Source organism: Thamnophis sirtalis, unplaced genomic scaffold (genome assembly GCF_051295495.1).
Source record: "Thamnophis sirtalis isolate CommonGarterSnake01/CBP01778 unplaced genomic scaffold, rThaSir2_p1.2 scaffold_5, whole genome shotgun sequence".
Classification (NCBI taxonomy): Eukaryota; Metazoa; Chordata; class Lepidosauria; order Squamata; family Natricidae; genus Thamnophis; species Thamnophis sirtalis.
The window spans coordinates 46855918-46877525 of NW_028261385.1; the positions used below are offsets into that span (position 1 = coordinate 46855918).

At 37.8% G+C, this 21608-nt stretch overlaps 1 protein-coding gene across 4 annotated transcripts; it reads left to right on the forward strand.

Moving 5' to 3' along the window:
• Positions 1-642: 642 nt before the first annotated feature.
• On the forward strand, positions 643-13520 carry MACIR (macrophage immunometabolism regulator). Of its 4 annotated transcripts, XM_014063610.2 has the most exons (4): positions 646-766; positions 3475-3579; positions 9806-9850; positions 10188-13520. In XM_014063610.2, the coding sequence occupies exon 4, from the start codon at positions 10209-10211 to the stop codon at positions 10833-10835; it is 627 nt and encodes a 208-aa protein (XP_013919085.1). In that variant the 5' UTR covers positions 646-766; positions 3475-3579; positions 9806-9850; positions 10188-10208; the 3' UTR covers positions 10836-13520. The 4 variants fall into 4 exon arrangements, with proteins under 4 accessions (XP_013919083.1, XP_013919085.1, XP_013919084.1 ...); XM_014063609.2 differs by lacking the exon at positions 9806-9850; XM_014063608.2 differs by lacking the exons at positions 3475-3579; positions 9806-9850 and having other exon boundaries at positions 643-766.
• Positions 13521-21608: the final 8088 nt, after the last annotated feature.

Below are 21608 nucleotides of genomic sequence, written 5' to 3' on the forward strand. Positions count from 1 at the left end.
AAAAACATTTTGTGTTCTTCCAGGATGTTTTCGATTTTCCAGCGTTGTCCACCCGTCCTGATATTTAGATATTTCTGAAACTTGGAAACGTTTAAGATGCGTGGACTTCAACTCCCAGAATTCCCCAACCACCAATTGCTCTAATAATTTCCCATCCAAGTACTAACAGTTTAGCGCTAAGGCCAGTCAGCCACCTGAGAGGCAAATGGATGTCATAACATCTTTTGTCATCCTTGTTGTAGTCCCAGATTTCATGAAAGAAAGCTTACAGCCTCACGAAGACCTATGGGTGCCCGAGAATGTATGGGCTTGATTTCCAACTACGAATGTCCTGGACTGAGATAAGGCGAAAAAGTGTCAAGTGCCCGGAACTTTCTTTTCCTTCTTTTATGACTTCATGAATTCCATCAGCTCTGACCGAACAAAAACGCGCGAAAGGCGGCGGCGGCGGCCACCAAAGGAATAAGGACGGGTAGGGGGAGAAAGGCGCCGCTAGAAGGCAAAAACGACTTTACGCGCTCCGCATTTCCCACGCTTAGAGCCAGGCCGGGAAATAAGGCAGGGCATTAACGGAGGCACCGGTGGGCGGGACCGCGGCAGGAGGAGCGGCTCTCCGCCTCGCCACGCCAACTCCAATCCCCGCCCCAAGCCGGCAAAATAAGAGAGCGGGGAGGGGCTGCCGCTTGCCTCTCGCTTGCTCTTTCGCCTGCTCAGCGTCGCGGGCGGCGGGAGCGCGGCCCGCAGGCCCCGGCATCCTGGACCGCAGGTAGGAGGAGACCGGGATGGTGTCGGTAGGCCTGGGGTGGAGGGAGGAGGGGTGGGGGCGCCATCGACGCCAAAGACGGCGCTTGAGCCGGTGGAGGGCTTGCGGCCCGCCCTTGGAAGGCTGCGGGCGGGATGGGCCCCGGCAGCTGTAAGAGCTGCAGAGCAGGAGGGCGAGGCGGCAGCCGGGCGGACGAGGAGCGGCGACGCGAAGAGGGAGCAGGCGCGCTCCCACCCGCTGACTGCGGTGCGGGCGTCCTTGTGGCACAAGCCCGCGTGTGCTTGGCGGAGGGAAGGGATAGGTGGGTGGGCGCTGCCAACCCAGTGCTTGTAAACACAGCGGGCGCGCCCGGCTTGGTGGAAGCCCGGGAGGGGGAGGGGGCTGCCTCTTGAGATTCCCGACGGCGGAGATGAGGTGGCCGGTTCTCTAGAGGTCACCTATATGCGCGGTTGCAAGGTAAACACTCGCCGACGCTGTGGCTGGGTTTGCGGGTGCCCGTCGGACCCCCTGCGAGCGCAGAAATCCCTGCGCGCGCGCGCCTGCCTGCCTTCCCGAGCTTCCGTGACGCAGCAGTGGCTTCATTGTGTCTGCGTGTCTCTGGCTCGGCGAAGGCGGCGCGTTGTGGGGTTTCGTTCGGGGAATGCGTAGAGGTCGAATTCGCGCGTGCGGTGTTTATAAAAAGTGCGAGCCGTCGTTTGGCCTACTTTTGTGCCCGGTGTAGGTTGTTGTGGGCGTGTGAATACGTGTGCTTTTGACTCTCGGGGTATACTTACCTAAGCTTGGTGTGGCTTAACATGTATGACGTTCGTTCTTGGACCGCCAGTCTTCGCTTATTAGCTATTTTATGAACGGGTTTTAAAATTAAAACTATTAAATAACGTTCGCATTCAGAGAAGTAGCCCAGTCTCTATTTAAACATGCTGCTGGTTTCAGTGGCATTTTGATCCTTGCTGTATCCTATATATACTTACCCTTTGCATAGGTAGGAGATATACCTTGTAGGAGGTGTCAATATTTTTACAGTGAAAAACAAATGTGAAAGCAGTGCGATTCCTTCATGTACACTCCGGCTCTTAAATGTAAGCCATTTGACTATATTAAACCTTTGATTTTATAAGACTTTAAGAAGCCAGAGAGCAAAGCCATAAATCTGAGCAAGCTTCAGGCTATGTACAGCTTTTGATGTTTGATGTACTTATGTTTTTCTTTTGTTTGCAGTTTCATAGTAGGTAGTGGAGCTCTGACATTTTGCCATCTGCTATTTGCAGCATATACTTCATGGCACCGCTGTCTATTCCCATTGAGGAATAGAGCTGATTCTGAAGCATAGTTTTTAAGCCTGTGCGTATGTATGCCCACGTGCTTCAAGGACTCTCCATGGTACTGCTGCCTTGCCTCATTGTCCATAAAAGGAAGTAGCACTATGGAGAGCTCTTGGCAGCTACAGATTCCCTGCATAACAGAGAGTTTGCTTTCATCTGGCTTGCCTTCAAATGTATCTTCCTAGATCTGCTCCCCTAAATCAGATCTAAATAATGAGGAGGAATCTCTGCAGAATGACTGCAAATAAAATTTGGTGTTTAGACAAGAAAAATGTAATGTTTTCATTTCAACCAATGGCAAAGTTATTAAAAATCATGCCAATGCTTGAAGGCTTTTTTTTTTTTTGCAGATAAGATGACTGCTGAATATTTTCAGCAAAGGCAGCATGCTATAAATAAATACTGTCCTGCAGTAATTTTATTTCTCACCTGATTTTTTTTAAGATAATCCCAGGACTTTTAGTTATGCAGCTTCACTTTTAAATTTTGGTTTTTTGTGGTTGACTTTTAGAGTAAAAAAAGAAAAAAAGGTGTATAGTAACAAAACTATATTTTAAAACAATTGTTAACAGTAACATAAAAACTAATGGCAACATTAACTTTAAAACATTAAGCCCAACAATAATACTGTATTCAATAATACTGAATATAAGAGCATTGTAGCCCAAAATCATACCCAGCAATCTAGTAAAATTATACATTATTTTTCTGTGTTGATATAAAATTGCTAAAATTGCTGTGTTTTGATTTGCTGTTGCCATTTCCATAAGTAATTTTCTAACAAGCAAAATCTGAGATCTGCTTCTAACAATATACGTCACAGGTTCAGAAAATCTGAGTATTGTATACATGCTATGTCCCTTTGAGTGCCAGAGGGTGAAGGATGTTAATATCCAAAGCATCATAGTTTTGTAGCTTGTCTCTTGATATTTAAGATTAGGCCTGAAGGTGTGTGTGTGTGTGTTTGTGTACACATGTTTATCTGCTGTATGTTTATTTCTCTAAATCTGGTGTGTAATTATTTTTACTATTGTAATGACATGTGTGTGTGTGTGTGTGTGTGTGTACAAAAATAAATATACATACAAACACACAAACATACAAAGAGAGAGACATAAAAAGGCATCAATAGATCAATAAGATTAAAAATAAATCTGATTCCAGGCCCAGTAGAGTAAGATTTAATACAATCCCATACAAATGTAAGTTATCAGAGAGACATGCCAGAATCTAGTTTGGGGGAAAAATCCTTATTAAACACTAATGCATGATTTTATGATATAGAATTATATGGTAGAAGTATTTATATGCAAAGTTATCTTCATTGGTATCCATTAGGCTCCAGTCATTTATGAATATATGTTATTTATATGTTTATTTGTAATCTAGGAGATGGAAATGTATGGTGGATCTGCCAGTCTCCAGTGCCGTATTTATATCCAGGAACACCTCTGGGACTTCCGTGGACCCCAGATAATTTTTGAAAAATAAAGGGTGAGGATGTAGGAGGGAGACATTGTTCTGTTCATGTCTGATGCCTTCATTCATTCATTTCCTCATTTTTATTATTTTCATAAGTAACTTAAGGTAGCAAACATACATAGGACACCTTCATCTTCCTATTTTCCTCACATAAACAACCCTGTGAGATTGGTTGGGCTGAGCGCAAGTGACTGGCCCAAAGTTACCTAGCTAGCTTTCGTGGCTAAGGTGGAACTTGAGTTCAGGGTCTCCTGCTTTCTAGCCTGGTGCCTTAACCACTAGAACAAACTGGCTCTCATTTTGCCACTCTTGCCTTTTAGTTTTTGGCTGGTTTTGTTGGTTTTGTTTTTGTGTAGTCTATTTTTTGTCTTCCTGCTGTTATTCATAATGAAATATATGTTGCCTGTGTGTTATTTTCTCCTTGGGTAGTGTTTTGCTTATCTTTGAACTTCTTCGGTTTGATTTTAGATCTATTTTTTCTAAAAAAAAAAAAAGTAAAAGTAAAAACCTAGATTTAAAAGATCATTATTTTGAAGCCCTCCCTTCAGCTGTTTATAGTTATATCCCTATTAGCATAATAACTGGTTATAATTATAGTTTTAGCCATTTCACAAATGAGCATATACATCATGTAACTCTTCTGTCGTAAGCTTTACATGAATTCTGAAAGTATCCACTGACTGAAAATTTTAGAAATCTTCATATATGAATATGCAAGGAACTGTTGAATTATACATAGGATAGAAGTTCTGGAGAATAAGTCTGAAGAAATATAATATGTATGAACTACATAAATATTTTCAGACATCTGTACACGGAAAACATTTCTAGGAAACATCTGTTGCTAGGGAGAGAATAATCACTAGGGACTAAGATGGGTTGATATGATTTCATTTTCACAATGAACCAGTCTTAATTATCACCCGTAACAAAAATGATTTGAGTGTGATATTTTACATGGGTGATACGGCAAAAAAACACCTTTTATCATTTTCTCATACTATTACTCTCTTAGGAAAATTACAGACTTGTATCAGTGGATATTTTTCTATTATAGCTGAGTGGACAAAAATTCTAGAATGTTTTAATTATATCCTCTACTTGATGGTTAAAGCTGACTTGAAATTGCAGGAAATCTGTGTTGTTCAGTAGGTTCTCATTAAACTGAAATATTAAACATTTTTATTGATATTCTTTAACATGTTAATGACTTGGATGAAGAAGGGGATGGAATGTTTATCAGATTTCATGAAAAAATTAGTGGCTTAGCTAATACTCTAGAAAATTTAAAATAATCCAATCCTAAAAGAAAGAAGCTGTAAGTTATAGAATGAAGTTAAATATAGACAGGTGCACTTTTTCACTTAGGAAATAGAAATCCCATACATGAGTTCAGGTTACCTGCCTAAATGACATTACATGTGAAGATGATCTTAGAATAGCCGTTAACTGCAAACAATATGAGTCAGCAATGAAATATAGCTGCAGAATAACACAAATGCCATTTTATTCTGTGTTAGTCAAATCCCATTTTCAGCAATACATCAATTTAAGAAAACACATTTTAAGAAGGATTCAGGTCAACTGCACAGGTCAAGAGAAGATCACAAGGATGATGAGAGGGTAAAAAGAAAATCCTGCAAGAAAAGATGGAAGAAGACTTTAGACTTGTGGGGGAAGGGGATATGACTGCATTCTTTGAGTCCCAGAAATAATGTCACACAGAAGGTCAAAGCTTTGTCATTTAATAGTGCAGAGTAGAAATAATTTAAGTTGCAGGAAGAACTACCTGAATATTATAAATTAGTTTAAAAGTGCTTACATAAAGAAGAGCTAGAGACAACAACATTCTATGATTTTTTTTTAACTTTGCATTTTTATACCAAGTATAGACATGATTGCCTAAATGGCTCCTTCCACTGCTGTGATTTTATGATTGCTTGAGTCATGCTCTGATTACAGTTTCTCTATAGAACAATAAGTCCAGCGAGGATGACAACCCTACTCTTTTTTTTACTACCTTTTACTACTACCAATTTTCCTAATTGGGCACTGGATGCATATGAAATGAAACACATAGAATTCTTGGATAAAAATGATCTCTGAGAAAATCCTTGCTCTCTTGAAATGTTGGCAGTTACAATTGGAGAGAAGCAAGTTGGTAAAACTACTGCATATTGTATATGTTATGTTCTATGAAATTGTACATTAGAAAAAATTTCCACCTAAAGTATTATGATTAATAGCTTAATTATCCCAGCCACAATTTCTTGAATCCTTAAAGGGCTAGTACTTTATTCCTATCAAGTATGATCCTATATGCAGCTGACTGACTGCTCAGGAAAATCATGCATCCTGCTTCTCTTTTGTTGGGGTTCATAATTTGTGAAATTCTAAAAGTTTTGTTTTTTGGTTAGCATTAAAAATGTTCCTTTAATCGTGGAAGTAATTTTCAGATGTAGAGTCTAGAGGAGTTCAAAAAGAAAATGCTGATGCTCCCCAGAATATCTTTTATTACCCTTCTTCTCACACATGGACATCTTGGACATTGCATTAATAAAACTGGATTAAAGCTCACTGACTTAAAAGGTTTTTTGAACAATGGGTAAAGTATAAGTTTGACAGCCATGAAGAGTTTGTTTTGTTGAATAATAATAGATTTTAGTCAATAAATAAATAATCCATATGTTCGTAACCTTTATATGCTATTTGATTAATATAAGACATTCTTCACTTGAATGATTCCTCCCAGATATGTGGTAACTACGTATCCACAATTTTTAGGTAATTTAGCTGGGTTGACTGGCAATTCTGAAAACTGTAGCCCCAACATAACTGGAGACCATTGGGTTGGATGAGGAAATTGTAAGGACATGCAGACATTGCCATTTTTAATACTTAAAGCGTTTGGTCTATGAAATCTGTGTGAGATTTGTTGCCTTTCTGGAATAGCAAGTGATATAAATATTACATTTTAGAGAAATGTAATGCTAAGTTAGCTATTCTTCTACATTTCTCAGCCATCATGCTAAACGTTAGAGAACTTGATATTAAAATGTTATTCCTTATACTGAAAACAAAAGTTTGTTGACCTTCAAAATTATTTGTACAAAACAGCTAAGAAAGAATCAGCCAGCTGTCCTTTGTAATATTCCACAGTCTACAAGGAAAATGCAAGTGTTACTCAGTTTCATGTGGCAAATGTGCTTTCCAAGTTCATTGGCCCATATTAACAGCAATATTAGCATCACCATGATTTATTGCATAAACAGATATATAATTACCATGCTAATGTCAGACCCACATAACTCGTAGAAAGGAAAGTTTACTTTAAAAATAATTACAGGTCACAAAGGAATAGCTGGCAGGCAGATCAACTGCTCAGCAGTGGAACTGGCTGTGTTGGTACTGCAGGTACTCAGCAGAATGCCTATTGGGATGAAAGGTGACGCAAAAACCTAGGCAGTGGTGGATCCTGCCATCAGAGGATTGGTAGGCCACAGGTTATGGAGACCTGCTAATGTACATCCATCATAACTGCAGGTCAATGTGCCATACTTATATAAGGAGCCTTAGATGTCTGGTTTTATCCTACATACAAATCAATACCAGAATTTTTTAAAAAAACTAAACAACTATTCTGAAAGGCAATGATACAAGAGAAGAGGGGCAGGGGAGTTTGTGAAGAATACTTGCACTTTATTTGTGCTAATTTTATTTTTTAGTTCAAGTGTTGACAAAAAGAGGCCTACAATAACAACATTAAAAGAAAGAGCAAATTCCAATGGTAAATTTCTATTAATAAAACTAGATGGGAATGATTAACCTGTTGGGAATACCCTACAAAAATTATTCCAGAGTATTCTCCCCAACTATCCAGAACAGTTGGAGTACAGAAAAATGAGGAAAAATAAAATCCAGAATCAGCTACAAACCCACTCAGTAAAATGTTCAGTTGTGATTTAAAATTCATTGGTCTTCAATTATACTTGCTATACAAATCATAAACTTCTGGCTAGAAAGACTGAATACATACTCTATGAATTGTACTCCTAATAAATCATACAGATATAAAAGAATATACTTCGAGAGTTCCCAATATGTGTATATGGGCATATCTGTAATGAACTATTAAAGTACCCATTTTTACTATTCATTATTATCTGCACTTGGAGAGTACATGTTCAGTTAGTTTCATTTTGGATTGTTTTACACAAAGCATTCCAAGAATCAAGAATTCAAAATCAGTTCAAATATAGACATTATCAAGTGATTCCAGTAGAGGATCACATATAGCCCTTTTGTAAGTGAGGGTGTTATAACCAAGAGATGGTGATGAGTTAGTGACGAGCTGTGTTGCCACAGTGGTTAGAATGCAGTATTGCAGCCTTACGTGTTCACTGCCAGGAGTTTGATTCTGGCTGGCTCAAGTTGACTCAGCCTTCCATCTTTCCAGATTCTTGGGGGCAATATGCTGACTCTGTAAACCATAGGGGGGGGGGTGTAAGTTGCTACTATTACTTGCTGGTCTTTTTTGTTTAGTTTGAGGTTGGCAAATCCCAGTAGGTACACTCATGTCTTAATTTTTATTTTATTTTTGTGACCCTGGTAGTATATTTAATGTAAATGTCAAATATAATGCATGTATAATGATAAGGCATAGGCTAGATAGTGGGAGCCACAGTGGTTCACATGGGCCTGCGCACCGCTGAGATTGATGAGTCGATTCCCGTGAGCGAATAAACTGTGTAGGGACAAAAAAGGAGCCTCCCCCAATTGTCTACTGGCATTCAGGCATCCCGCGGGTAAAGATAACACCGCCTGAAAAAATTCCTTTCACAGAGGCAGCCAGCCACCTCTGTGATCCCTGGTTAACACATGCCATACAATTTTTTAAAAAGGCTAGATGGTGAGAAGGTGCACGCTGCTTTTTTCTCCCTAAATAGTCCTTTAAACATGGGCAAAATATTAAGGTTGCTCAAGATTGTCTAAAATCAAAATTACTATCATTTCTAGAAATCAGAAAGAAATGGTTGCTGGACTTGAGTATGTCTAGTTTAATTAAAATAAGGAGTAGGGGAGACATGATAGCAGTGTTCCAATATCTCAGGGGTTGCCACAAAGAAGGAGTCAACTTATTCTCCAAAGCACCTAAAGGCGTAACACAAAGTAATAGATGGAAACTAATCAAGGAGAGAACCAACCTGAAACAAAGGATAAATTTTATAACATGCAGTGGAATGATTTACCTTCCAAAGTTCTGGTGTTCCAACACTGGAGATTTTTAAGAAGAGATTGGACAAACATTTGTCTGAAATGGTATAGGGTCTCCTCCTGAGCAGGGAGTTGGACTAGAAGACCTCCAAGGTCCCTTCCAACTCTGTTATCCTGTTAATTGTAAGTGGAGTTAGATAATAGTGTCTTACTCATTTTCTGAATGTTTTGAATGGAGAAGAGTCTCCAGTATCCATCCATTTACCTTTCGGCATATCAGAAAATAGATGAATACTAATTTCTTATGGATAGAGTTACATGAGTAAAAACAGTTCTGCCTTCCAAAATTCTCAAGCATCATTTAGAGGCAGCTAAGCTTCACAACACCTTATATTGTCAGTACATGACAACGCCATATCACAAAAGCAAATAATTGCAAACAAGAATTATATTGTAAAAGTTATATTATAAAAAGTTATAAAATGTGGCAAACTAAGAATATCCCTTTGTAAATAAGAACAGCTTAACTCACTGACAAAAGGGCATCAACCTAATCTCTGGATCACTCCAGTTTTTATTAAGGGTTTTATCTGAGACATAATCACTTTGTTTTCTATCTGAGCTAAATTCAGTACTCTAAGGGTTGTGTGCTGTGGGTGAGTAGGGAGTAGAAAATGAGTTGGGGGCTTATTCCCCACAAACGAGCTCCCACTGAAAGTAATTAGAAAAACACGCTAGATATTTTAGCTGTTGCTTAGCTATGTACTTGGAATATTAGATTCATTTCAGTATAACATGGAAGGAGATACCAAGGGCAGAGTTGCTTTAGGGAAAACAATTTTCAGTGAATTCTATAGAGAAGGATTCAAGCCAACACGACTGTTCCTATTGTTTAAGGATTTCGTCTGCATGTAATTAAGAAAATTAAACACTGACTTGGACCCTAATTGGTGGTAGCATATGAAAATAAAACAACATTTTAAATTTTATCTTGAAGATAATTCTTTGCTTTTACTTCTTTCAGCTGTATGGTTCCCTTTAATTTGCTGTCTTTGGCTCTACTATTAGGGTAAGATCTGGTGAATGAAATATGGTTATACTCAGAACTATCATTATGTTTACTATCCACAGGTAGTCCTGGATTGAGAGGGTAATTATTATTTACAGTTTATGGATAAAGGTTGGGAGCTGAACCTGGTAGGAAAGAAGAAGGGTAGATAGGCAAAGACACATACCAGTGTTTTGCCAAAAATGGAATGTAAGTCGAGCTCCAGTCATCCGTTTGTAACCATGTTCTTGTTTACAATGAAGTCTCTGCAAAGTGAGATCTAAAGACAGAAGTGACTGCCACTTGTCAGTTCCATCTGTGCTTGTGTCATGCTAATACAACTCTTTTGTATTTTTAGGTTGTTGGATTCTTACTTAAAATGGAAGTTGACATTAATGGAGAGGCCAGATCTATGCTAGCTCCCCTCCCCTTGCCTATCGCTGACGTGAGTGCTACAAGCAAAACAGACAACGAGAAACCTCGCTGCTCCAGCACCCCATGCTCACCAATGCGCCAGACTGTTTCAGGTTACCAAATCCTCCACATGGATTCTAATTACTTGGTTGGCTTCACTACTGGAGAGGAGCTCCTGAAATTAGCTCAGAAGTGCACTGTAGAAGAACAGAATAAAGTTGAAATGATAGGGCCTACTTTGCGCTCCAAACAGCTTGATTCAGGACTTTCTCGTTCTTCCCGAGTGTGCAAAGCCAGAAGCAGATATTACCAGCCTTATGAGATCCCAGCGATCAATGGCCGTAGAAGGCGACGGATGCCCAGCTCAGGGGATAAATGCAGCAAGCCACTACCTTATGAACCATACAAGGCATTTCATGGTCCTTTGCCTCTCTGCCTTTTCAAAGGTAAAAGAGCTCACTCAAAATCCCTAGACTACCTCAATTTAGACAGAATGAACATCAAGGAACCGGCTGATACAGAAGTGCTTCAGTATCAGCTCCAGCACCTCACCCTGAGAGGGGACCGTATGTTTGCTAGGAACAACACATGAACATAAACCATCCTTTGTTCTTCACTGCATCAAGATTGTCTATACAATGTAGGCAGTCATGCACTTGGTACCTGGTTGGATCAGAAAAGCGTTTTGTTAGACCATAGCATAGGAAGATGAGGTGTATGTTTGTGTGTATGTTTGTGCATGTGTGTGCGTGTGCAGATGTGTGTGTGGAAACCACAGAAAGAGGAAGTACTGAAAAGTTCTAACAAGAAATTTCTTTGGAATAGTGTAACAAAACAAAATGTTTTGCACATGGATACCTGATATGACAATTTTAACACTCAAAAATTGATGTAATGTGAATTATGTTTCTGACTGAGCTTGCTGTAAGAATTTACTCATGGATCAGCACTGAAATATATTATTTAATATTAATCATACGTGCATATGCAATGAGTTTTGCATTATAAGACAAAATGTTTCACTAAAACCATGTGTTCTTTAAAATAATCCAGTTTGTACTCACTGTATCTGGATTTGCACTGGCAACAAAAGAAAAAAATGCTAATGAAATTAAGCCTCAGTACTTACATTACTAGAGCTGACTGTTTTTAAATGTATAATTGAATTACTACTTGGATTTCAAACTAATTTCAGTGTGATTTTTTTTTAAAAAAAATCCTAAAATGTGTTTTGAAGAAAAAAATATTGAAAGAAAATTACTGACTTTAATTTTGTATGTTTTTTAAATAATTATCTTAACACAGAAACCTTTATAGTGTATTGTATGTATGAATATACATATACATATATACATACACACACATATACACACACATATATATATATATATATATATACATACACACATGCATACATGCACAAATGCTGAAAACTGCATTTGCATTTGTGATATTCAGCATTTAGATTTTACAGTAACAGTACCATGTAGGTATGATGGGAGGTTGTTATGACATTTTAGCACTGCATTGGAACATTCCAATTTATTTACAGCACTGATAATTTTAACTTTGTCTTGTTTTGTTTTTCTTGAAAAGCCTTTCAGGCTACAGCTAAATTATTAATTTCTCCAAATGTACTGGTGTAAATCATCTCCAAACAAATCCTATTTTACATTTTAATATTTATTATTATTGTTACTCTCTTTTAAGATATGCTGCTTATTATTGAAAGAGTGTGCAATCATGTTATGTTCTTGATCTGTAAGTTATTTAGAAGTGAAAGCTTAATTCTTGTGGATACAGTAAGGAATGCTTAAATTGTTTATGAAACCGAGCCTTTTTAAAACCATTCCTTGCACAGATTTGATTTACTTGGAAAAGACTTGTCTCTTAAGAAAGAATACAGAGAGCATATCCTTTGAAAGCATAAGGGTTGTCTTTTCTTTGATATCTTGTACAAAAATTGTGCTCAACTGGCAGTGCATCAACTATGGATCAGGTTTGTTTCACTTGAGAAGATGCTTGAAATTTTTACAAGTTGCACTGCTGTATTATAGTGAAAAATGATTCCCTAAGTAACTACTTTGCATGGCCTTCTAATGTAAACAGAAGAGTACTGTCCAATGCCAAAGAAAGGATTTTTACATTTATTGATTAAACATAAATAATAAATATTAATTAATTTTATCTATGAAGCAACATTGACTAGAAAATAAAAGGGTGATATCCGTACTTTTCTATGGCCCTTGGTATGTGTTGCTCTTTTAAAACCAGGAAAGGAAATCTGCCTGATTATATCATTTTACATTCTTTTCTAAAAAAAATGTATGTGTATTATAAATGTTACATTGATTTTATATATTTTCATATATATTGTAGGCCCTGACACACGAAAGGAATTTAGTTTACATACTTCAGAAACTATGACATGGAATCTACTACACATTGAATATACAGAGGACTGCTAAAATCTAGTCATTTTCCTTGCCATTGTAACAGCAGAAACAGGTGCATTTGCCTGCAGCTCACTGTATAATGAGGTTTCTCTGTGATTTTCTTTTTATCTGAGAAAAAATTGCCCATTGGAAACAAATAGCCATGGTATATGCATGAATCTGTTCTTGTTATAGTGTGCAATGAATAACCGCATTTTGGGAGATAGTAATACATATAAGAGAAGCCTCACATTTATTATTATAAAGTTTGCTTATAAAGTAAACAATTGGCCTCCCTTTGTGACTTTTGAACTATTTTCTTGGGGAAAAAAACATTTTTTTAAATTTTGATTTTAATTTCTAAAATTCTCTGCAACTCTTAAGTCAGTTCTCTGGCAAGATAATCAGCCCATTGCTGACATTCTATGGGATAAAAGTGGGAAAATACAAATTTCACATGTTTTCCCTACTATTTTTAAGAATTGTTCTAAAAGTTATATAAGCTATAGTGCATCAATTTCTTGTCTTGTACAAAAATGTTATTTCAGTGATTGAATTCATTGCTTGGAGTTTTTATTATTAATTGTTTTAAAGAGTTTCTGAGAGGGGCAACATATGCTTTTAAAGCTAAATTAATGCATTCATTTTATTAGATAACTTACATTGAATTGCATATTGAATGATGACCTACCAAGAAAGTAAAACCTGAATGGAAAATTAAGATCTGAAGTCTTTGTACCAAGTAGTCATTCATTGAGTTTGGTATTTTTATATGTGGATTTTTACAGACCAATCACAAGCCATATACTAGATACATAAAACGCATGCTTTGTTACCACTTCTATGTGGGCTCCTTCTCTTCTTGATTCCCACGAAACATTAACAAACTATTGAAGTATACTAGGAATATAGATTTTTCTCCTCTATAGCAGGATTTATTTATGAAAAATGTCAATTTTTTACCTAGGTAAAAGATATTCATAGAACTGAGATGGAATGATGAGGAAATACTTTCTATCCCAATATCTGGCAAAGTTTGAAAATGCTCCATCATAGAGAGAAGCTTTTTTGATCTTCTTTATACTTTGCCAAATTAAAGGAAGAATAGAGTAGTGACCTTGATCAAATATAGTTACATTTTTGGCAAAAGCACTTTTCTCTTGTATTGAGAGGGGAGAGCAAATGCTAGAGATTTTTGAAATGTTGCTAACTTCTAAATTAGTTTAAAATTCCAAAATTGTAAGATGTTTAAAACATCAGTCCCTTGCTATTTTTTTTCTGTTTTATTAACAGAATCTCTATCCTTCCCCAATCAGACCTGGCAGTGAATAACAGGAAAATATTTAAAAACAAATCCATTTAAAAAATCATGTTAATGCTCACGTGATGATAGTTCTCATATATAGGCAAATGAACTAATTCAAACTTTCCATAGCATATCTAGCTCAGTTTGGGATATCAATATTTATTTTATTTGTATCCCAGTTTTCCTCCAGCACTCATGGGGCACATATACAACATTCCCTTCTCTTAATTTACTTTACAACATTGTAATAGGTCCATTATTCTTGCAAGAGTCTAATTTATCTATGATCTGTAATTTGACACATGATTTTATCAAGGCAAAGGTCTAGTGTTAATGTCCTCTGTCAATATCATCTGTTCCAATGTGAAGATCAAATATATTATCCTGTATTTTGGATCTGCAGTTTCTTGTGACAAGCCTGTAGTCTACATGGATTTACAAGCTACATCAGATTCCTCTTCCAGGACATGGAGAATGAAATTACTCAAGAAACAGTCTTAGGAACTCCAGCACCAGTACTGTGATGAGATCCAGAAGTTTGTAACACCAGCAATGGCCCTAGTTTGTCAGCGTGACTCAACTCCATATACAGTATATATGCACTTGCATCTGGTTCTGTTTGAGACAGTTCTCCCTGATTCTCAAGAGTCACATGAATGATCACAGCGCGCTCACACAAAAAGGACAGGTCTCCAATTAGGATGCTGTACTCTCCATCCTGAAGTTTTTGACACTTTGCTCCTCCCCCTAGGCCCTATGAATGTATGAGATCTAGTCATTTGTCTTGCTATGTCAGATGCAGTTTTGTTGTAAAGAAACCTGACATTTACCAACAGTTGAAGATGAGCACTTTTCAACTTGCTAATCTAGCTCTAAGAGTGGGACCATTGGCTTAGAAGTAACCTAATGTATGAATTCCCTTCCCCAACAATACACTCTACTCCCTGCCATATTTCCATTTTCTTATTGAGCCTCTGCTGTTTAATCTCCAGAGTCCCTGTCCCCCTCCAATAGTTCAATTTCATGACCACTCTTCTAATTTCCATCACTTACATCTTATGTCCGTCAACTTTGGGGAGAACTTTAAAACATTTGTAAAATCCCTGCATCTTAATCCTGTTCTTTTGCCTGGGAAGGGATGGGAAGCTGACTTCAGTTTTCCCTAACTCTTACCTGGAGAACATACTCTTGTATTTAAATCCAGGTCATCTGATAGTTGTTAAAATAAACCTTCAGAAGCTTCCCAGACAGTTTAATTGCAGCTGTAGTTATGCACCATGGCAGCAGTTCTCTTCAGTTTTGACACCTGCAGACACAAAATCTTTCATCCCATCAGTGAAATTTTTCTGAGCCTGAGAAGGGTTCTCTTGGTGCCCAAGATTCCTTTGTTTGTTTACCATTCCTACTCCAGATGTCCTTCTGGCTACCACTTTGTAGATAATAGTGGTAATAGTTTGTGTTCCTCAACTTCCACCCACTCTTCCTGTCAGCAGTGCCAACCACTTTACTCACCTCTGATAAACCTGCTGAGGACAGAAGAACCCAAGGCAGATTCATAGTCAAGTCCCAAAGCAATGCTGGTAGCTCCATTTCAAATGTTCACCTTATGTCCATTCCTCCTCCTCCTTCATTCACCAACCACCAGACTCCATTATGTCGTTCTCCACCAAACCTTGTCTGAAATCCTCTGCTTTTCTATTCTTCATATTATTTTTCTCCTCATGTTCACTAGCAGTTTCTCTTTCCTATGTAGTCCCAATGGTCTCATTTTTACCCTCCCCAGTCCCCTACAAGCCTCGCTAACCCTCTGCTCATCCATTTTTGTGACGGGTGGGGTTTCGGGGAACCAAAAATGCTGTATTCAGTGTATAAGATGCACCCGATTTTCACCTTTTTTGTGGGGAGGGGAGGAAAGGTGCGTCTTATACTCCGAAAAATATGGTAGCCCTAGAATTAAGACTATGCCACTGAACCACAATTTGGGACATTAGATAAAAATAGGTTTAGTCTCCAGGAGAGGTTTACTTCATCTATTTATTGGCAGAAGAGTGAGGAGGGTGAATCCCAAAAGGTTACAAAAAAATAAAAACACCTGCAGCCCTCTGATGATCTCACTACCATATACCCAGGGATGGACTGCTAGGGGTTTGCAGAGGTTCGGGAGAACCTCTAGCTAAGATTCTGTGCAGTTTGGAGAACCCTCAAATCTCACTTCTGGATGGCCTCACCCACCCCACCCTGCCTCTCCCAGGAGTCCCCATACATCCTGTTTTGGATGCAGGTAAGTGTAGAGCACATGTGGAGACTCGGATAGGGCAAAAAAATGGGCCTACCGGAAGTTCAAGAAGGACAGAAATGGGCCCGTTTCTGGCTTCCAGAGGGCCTCCAGAGCCTGAGGAGGCATTTTTGTCCTTCCGGAGGCTCAACGAAAGCGTCCAGAGCCTGGGGAAGGCAAAAACCTCTCCCGCCATGGTGCAGGAGGCCAACTAGGCCACACCCACCATGGCCATGCCCATCCAGCAACCGGGCAGAGAAGCCCTTGCTAAAAATTTTGAAGCCCATCCCTGCCTACCTCTACGCCTCTCAGCAGCTGGAATACCAGCACCAGCAGCCCTTAACCACAAAAAGATAACCTGCCCTTGTTATATTAAGAGTGGACATCTGTTCACAAAGGAAACTTGCAGCCTCCTTAGACTGTTCACTTGCTTCCAATTTCTTTTTGATGCAAGTTACCAACAATTATGAAACCTAAATGTATCCTCTTTTACTTATAAATTTGTAAGCAAGATTTTAAAGAACTTGAAAGGACTAATATCTTCTTAAACAGTATACTGTGTACTACTTAAGCAGTGTAAAGTTTACTGATGGACTAAGTGCTTTCATAAGAAATTACTTTTTACAATAACTGTTAGTCATATTAGAAATGCAGCATACATGTCAACTGATGAAACAGTTATCATATTTTATATAAATACTTCTTAAACATAGACTATAAGAAAAAGTACTTGTGTGCTTACACCAGTCTTTCAAATGATATCTTTTATTACCACAGCCAGAGAGAAAAAATGCTGCTGCATGGTTATTCCTCTTGAAGTTTCTTTATATCTTTTTCCTGGTATTTTTTTTTAAAAAAGGATAATGATTTCTGCTTGCAGATTAAAATAATTGGCTAAATCTCACCTTTTTTAAACACTTTCTGCAACATCTGAAATGATAAGCATATTTATTACTTTTTTTTGCTGCAATCAGAAACAAGAAATGCAACTCAAACAATAATACAAGATTTGCTGATAGGAGTGAACAGTGATGAGTCTGGTAAAATATGGAAATCCAGGGAAGGAGTATTAATAAAAATTAATATGACAAATAAATACAAAGCGAAGATATTCTAGTGAATTAGCCAAAGAAATGAACACTTTTACCTCCTTCAGTTCAACTTAAAAGAAAAACCCAGTAATGTTTTTTTCTGATTCATCCTTGCCTAGGTGATTTGTTAATATTTAACCTTATATTTAAAAAATAATAAAATAACAAAACAGTAAGTATAACAGACTATTTCCAAAAGACAGAGGGAAAGGGATACCATAACTAGATAGATAGATAGGCAGGCAGATAGATGGATAGAGAGAAAGAGAGAGAGAGATAGGTAGGCAGGCAGACAGACGGACGGAGAGAGAGAGGGAGAGAGGGAGAGGGATACCATAACTAGATAGACAGATAGGCAGGCAGATAGACAGACAGAAGGAGAGAGAGAGAGAGATACCATAACTAGATAGGATAACTAGATAGACAGATAGCCAGGCAGATAGACAGACAGACGGATGGATGGATAGCGAGAGAGAGAGAGGATATGTATAATTAAGGTGACCAGACGTCCCTAGCGAGGCCGCGGGCTGGCAGTAACCGCTGCGGCCTAGCTTCCTCCCCCCCCCCCCCCGGTCAATTGTGTCCCTCTTTACCAATCTGAAAATCTAGTCACCTTAAACATGATCCCACAGCCGGAGTAAATTTTTTTTTCAGGGCAAAGGTTGCATTTAGGTTTTAAGTAGAAACCTAGAAATTTCTTGATATGCCCCAAAAGTGGACTGAGCTAGGACAAAAACTAAAATTGGTTTAATGTATATGTAAATAAAAGACAACATTTTCCTGTCGCATTAAAGTACACAGCTTTATAATCAGATTCTGGAAGGGTCCGCAAAGTCTGGAAGTTACAAAAAGGACACATTAGCAAGACTTCAAAAGTGAAAAACCCCAACCTACCACCAAAAACAGATCTACTTTATAGGGACAAAGAGACTTAAATTACAGAGCCATTACTGGTGACAGGGAAAGTGTCAGGAAACTCTGTACTTGGATATAGATAAAGTCATAATAAGATAAGCACATGTATTAGAAAAATACAAACTAAGCAATTTCTTATCTATACTGTACTACGTGCTAGTCTGTACCAAGGGCATAAGCTTTTCTATGTTCCTATATTATCTAGGAAAGAGAATAGTAAGGAAGGTGAAGAGTTTCAATAGGCTGGTTAAATGAGATGGTGATTCAATTGACTAATCCTGCTAAAACAGTTTTACAAAGTCAAGTTGTGCAGTATTTTTACATAGCTTTTGGACAGTGATTCTTAAACTGGGGGTAATTATCCAAGGGGGTAATTTGGGCATATATTGTGGGTAATGGAGCAATTTGTGATTGCTTGTTTGTGAGCCCCCAGTTTGGGACTGCTGCTGCTGAGGCCCTTGTGTGAAAGAAGAGTCTCTTGGGCTGGAGGGTAATGACATTCAAAACTGGGGAAAGGAATATTTTGGAAAAACAATTTAACAAGCACTATTAACAAAAAGCTACAGCAGTGATTCACTTTTGCTGCTTCAGTGATCTTCTAAACATTAAGTAGAATGATGCTTTTCAACCCCTTCTGAACTGCTACTACTGAATTAAATAATATTCTTTGTTTCTTAAAAAAAACTTGGTGTGGCTGTTTCTTTAAATAGGGCATATAGTTATATATTTGAACTACACGTTTTTTTTTACTATGCCAATATGGATATAGTTTTATCATATTACGCTACCTGCTTCTGTTATACTGAATACATAATTTTCTGTTCCTTTCTTGCATATTCAGTTTCTGAATCTTGTCTGTCTTATCAAAAGTATAATACTGGAATATCTTGAACACAGCCATGGGATCAATGGTGGGTTTCTCTTACCGTTGCTACCAGTACGCTGATCGTGGTCTATCCGTACAGGAGCCTGATGTGCGCTGCGTATGTATGTGCAATCCACCAGCCCTGCGACACCCAGCTGATTGTTGGGGCGCGTCAGGCTCCGCATGTTGTGCGCCCGTACACAGTGTGCCTTTTGGCATAAATACAGCTATAGAGCGCAGGCAGGTGGGCGAAATGAGCCACTGTACCAGTACGCTCTCAGCTGCTCCAGGCCACTACCAGTATGGCCTTACCAGTCAGGACCTCCAGCAACTCACCACTGCATGGGATGGCATCAACATTTTAAACAATCATCAATTTATTCAATAGAAACCTATTTAAAACCAGAAGACCTGCAGCAGAAGGAAGCTGCTACACTACCAGTAATTTGTGTTGATGTCATAAGAAGGAAGATGGAGGTATTGGAGGGGGAGAGAGAGGAAGAGAGAAAGGCATAGCTGAATTTCTTCCATCTCTCATATCTCTAAGCACTGAACTACCTTCCCAACAGCTGTGGGTTTCCTTACCCAGTCCAGTGGAGAGTCTTCTTTGATTAAATGAGCTAAGCTTGAGTTAGTAGAAAAAAATGTGAATCAATTTTGTGAGCCATTTGGAAACAATTTAGACTGACTTTGAAATCCTGCTTATTTGGATCTTATCTAACAGAGAAAAAATATGTTCTAGATTTGTAAATGTTTTGGTTTGAAAGAACATAGGCAGAAAAAAAAACCAATTTAAATTCACTTAATGTTTAATATACAATCTTGATAATGTAGAATACAGGGTACAAATTACAACTCATTTGGAAGTGAATAGCTATATTTTTCTCTGTTGAACAGTAATAAAAATAACGAAATCATAAAATTCTGTTCTGAACTGTAATAATAGTCATAGTAGTAACATAATTGTAAACAACTTCAACATAATGGCAATTCATCTGTTAGGGCAACTGAAGGTTCAAAACAGCATGCAAGGTTTTGAGTTTCAAGAATTCTTAATAAGGCAAGGTTGTTAAAAACTAATGAAAAAGAAAACTGTGCCACAAATTTATTTTAGATACATTAGTTGTATTCTACATTGTATTAAGGCCTTCAAGTTGAATTAGGAACTATTGCACTTAAAATTCTTAATAAAATTCATAATAAAAATTAGAGTTAAAAAAGGAAACAAAAGAAAATTACTTATATTTAAAATCAGTTGTATGCATTGTTTCATGGACTCATTGGACTGTAGAGTTATAAGGGGTCACAAGGATAATCTAATGTAATGTCTCTATTGTGTAAGAAAACTATTTAAACCATCTGTGACAGGTGGTATCCAGCCTCTTTGTAAACTCCAGAGATGACCTTTGTAGGGAGACTGTTCCACTGTTTTATTGATTTTATTAGGTAGGTGTTTTTTCTTATAATTCGATAAAATAGATGTCTGCAAAAATTATGCTATCATGCAACACATTAAATGTAAAAGATGCACATATATGTGCACACACATACACTAACATGAATGGAAAGATAGTACAAGAAGATCAAAGAATATCACACAGGCATAGAATCGTGGCATCACCTTTACATGAATCTGTCTAACATGCCTGCTTCTCAGTAAAGCAGATAGACACATTTCAATTTAATTTTAATATAATTTATTTGATTTAGTTGCTTCTGGACTCAAAATGACTTTGGGTGGCTCACAATGTAAATGCAAAGTATGCTATTAAAACCCCAATAAAAATAGATAAGGCAAAATAGCAAAATGGCCTTTAACCAGTTTAGTCTTATAGTTAAGGAACCAGCCAGAAACAAGGAGATTGTGAGTTCTAGTCTCACTTTAGGCATAAATGTGGTTGGGTGACTTTGGGTCAGTCATTCTTTCTTTGTCTAAATAGGAAAATAGGAGGAGGAATGACTATCAGGTATGTTTGCCACCTTTAGTTGCTTAAAGATGAGATTTAAAAAATAAATAAACAACAGAACTCACAAGGGACTCCAACTACCAGAGCCTGGGAGAACTTCTCTTACCCTGGAAAAAAATGTGGCTGCTTTGAAATTCCCAGTAATGTTAATAAATTGACTCCTTAAAGCAGCCGCACCTTTTCTGCCCAGGTTTTTGCAGACATCTAAAATATGACGATTTTTTTTTAATGAATAGCAAGAGAGATGCTGTGCTTGCCCAAGGTCTGGATCATTTTCAGAATCAGAACAACTGTATTTAGCATAAGGATGCACAGCCTTTTTGAGCCAAGGGACCAACTTTAAACTTAGAATCAGCAGCTGCAGAAGAGCCATGACTAAAACTAAATGGTTTTTCAAATCAAAATTTTAATTATTTATCATGTTTAATGTTTCTTCCCCCCTCCCATTTATGCCAATAGAAGGCACAACTTTCAGCTTTAGTAGCAGACCACATTTAATATTGCTTTACCT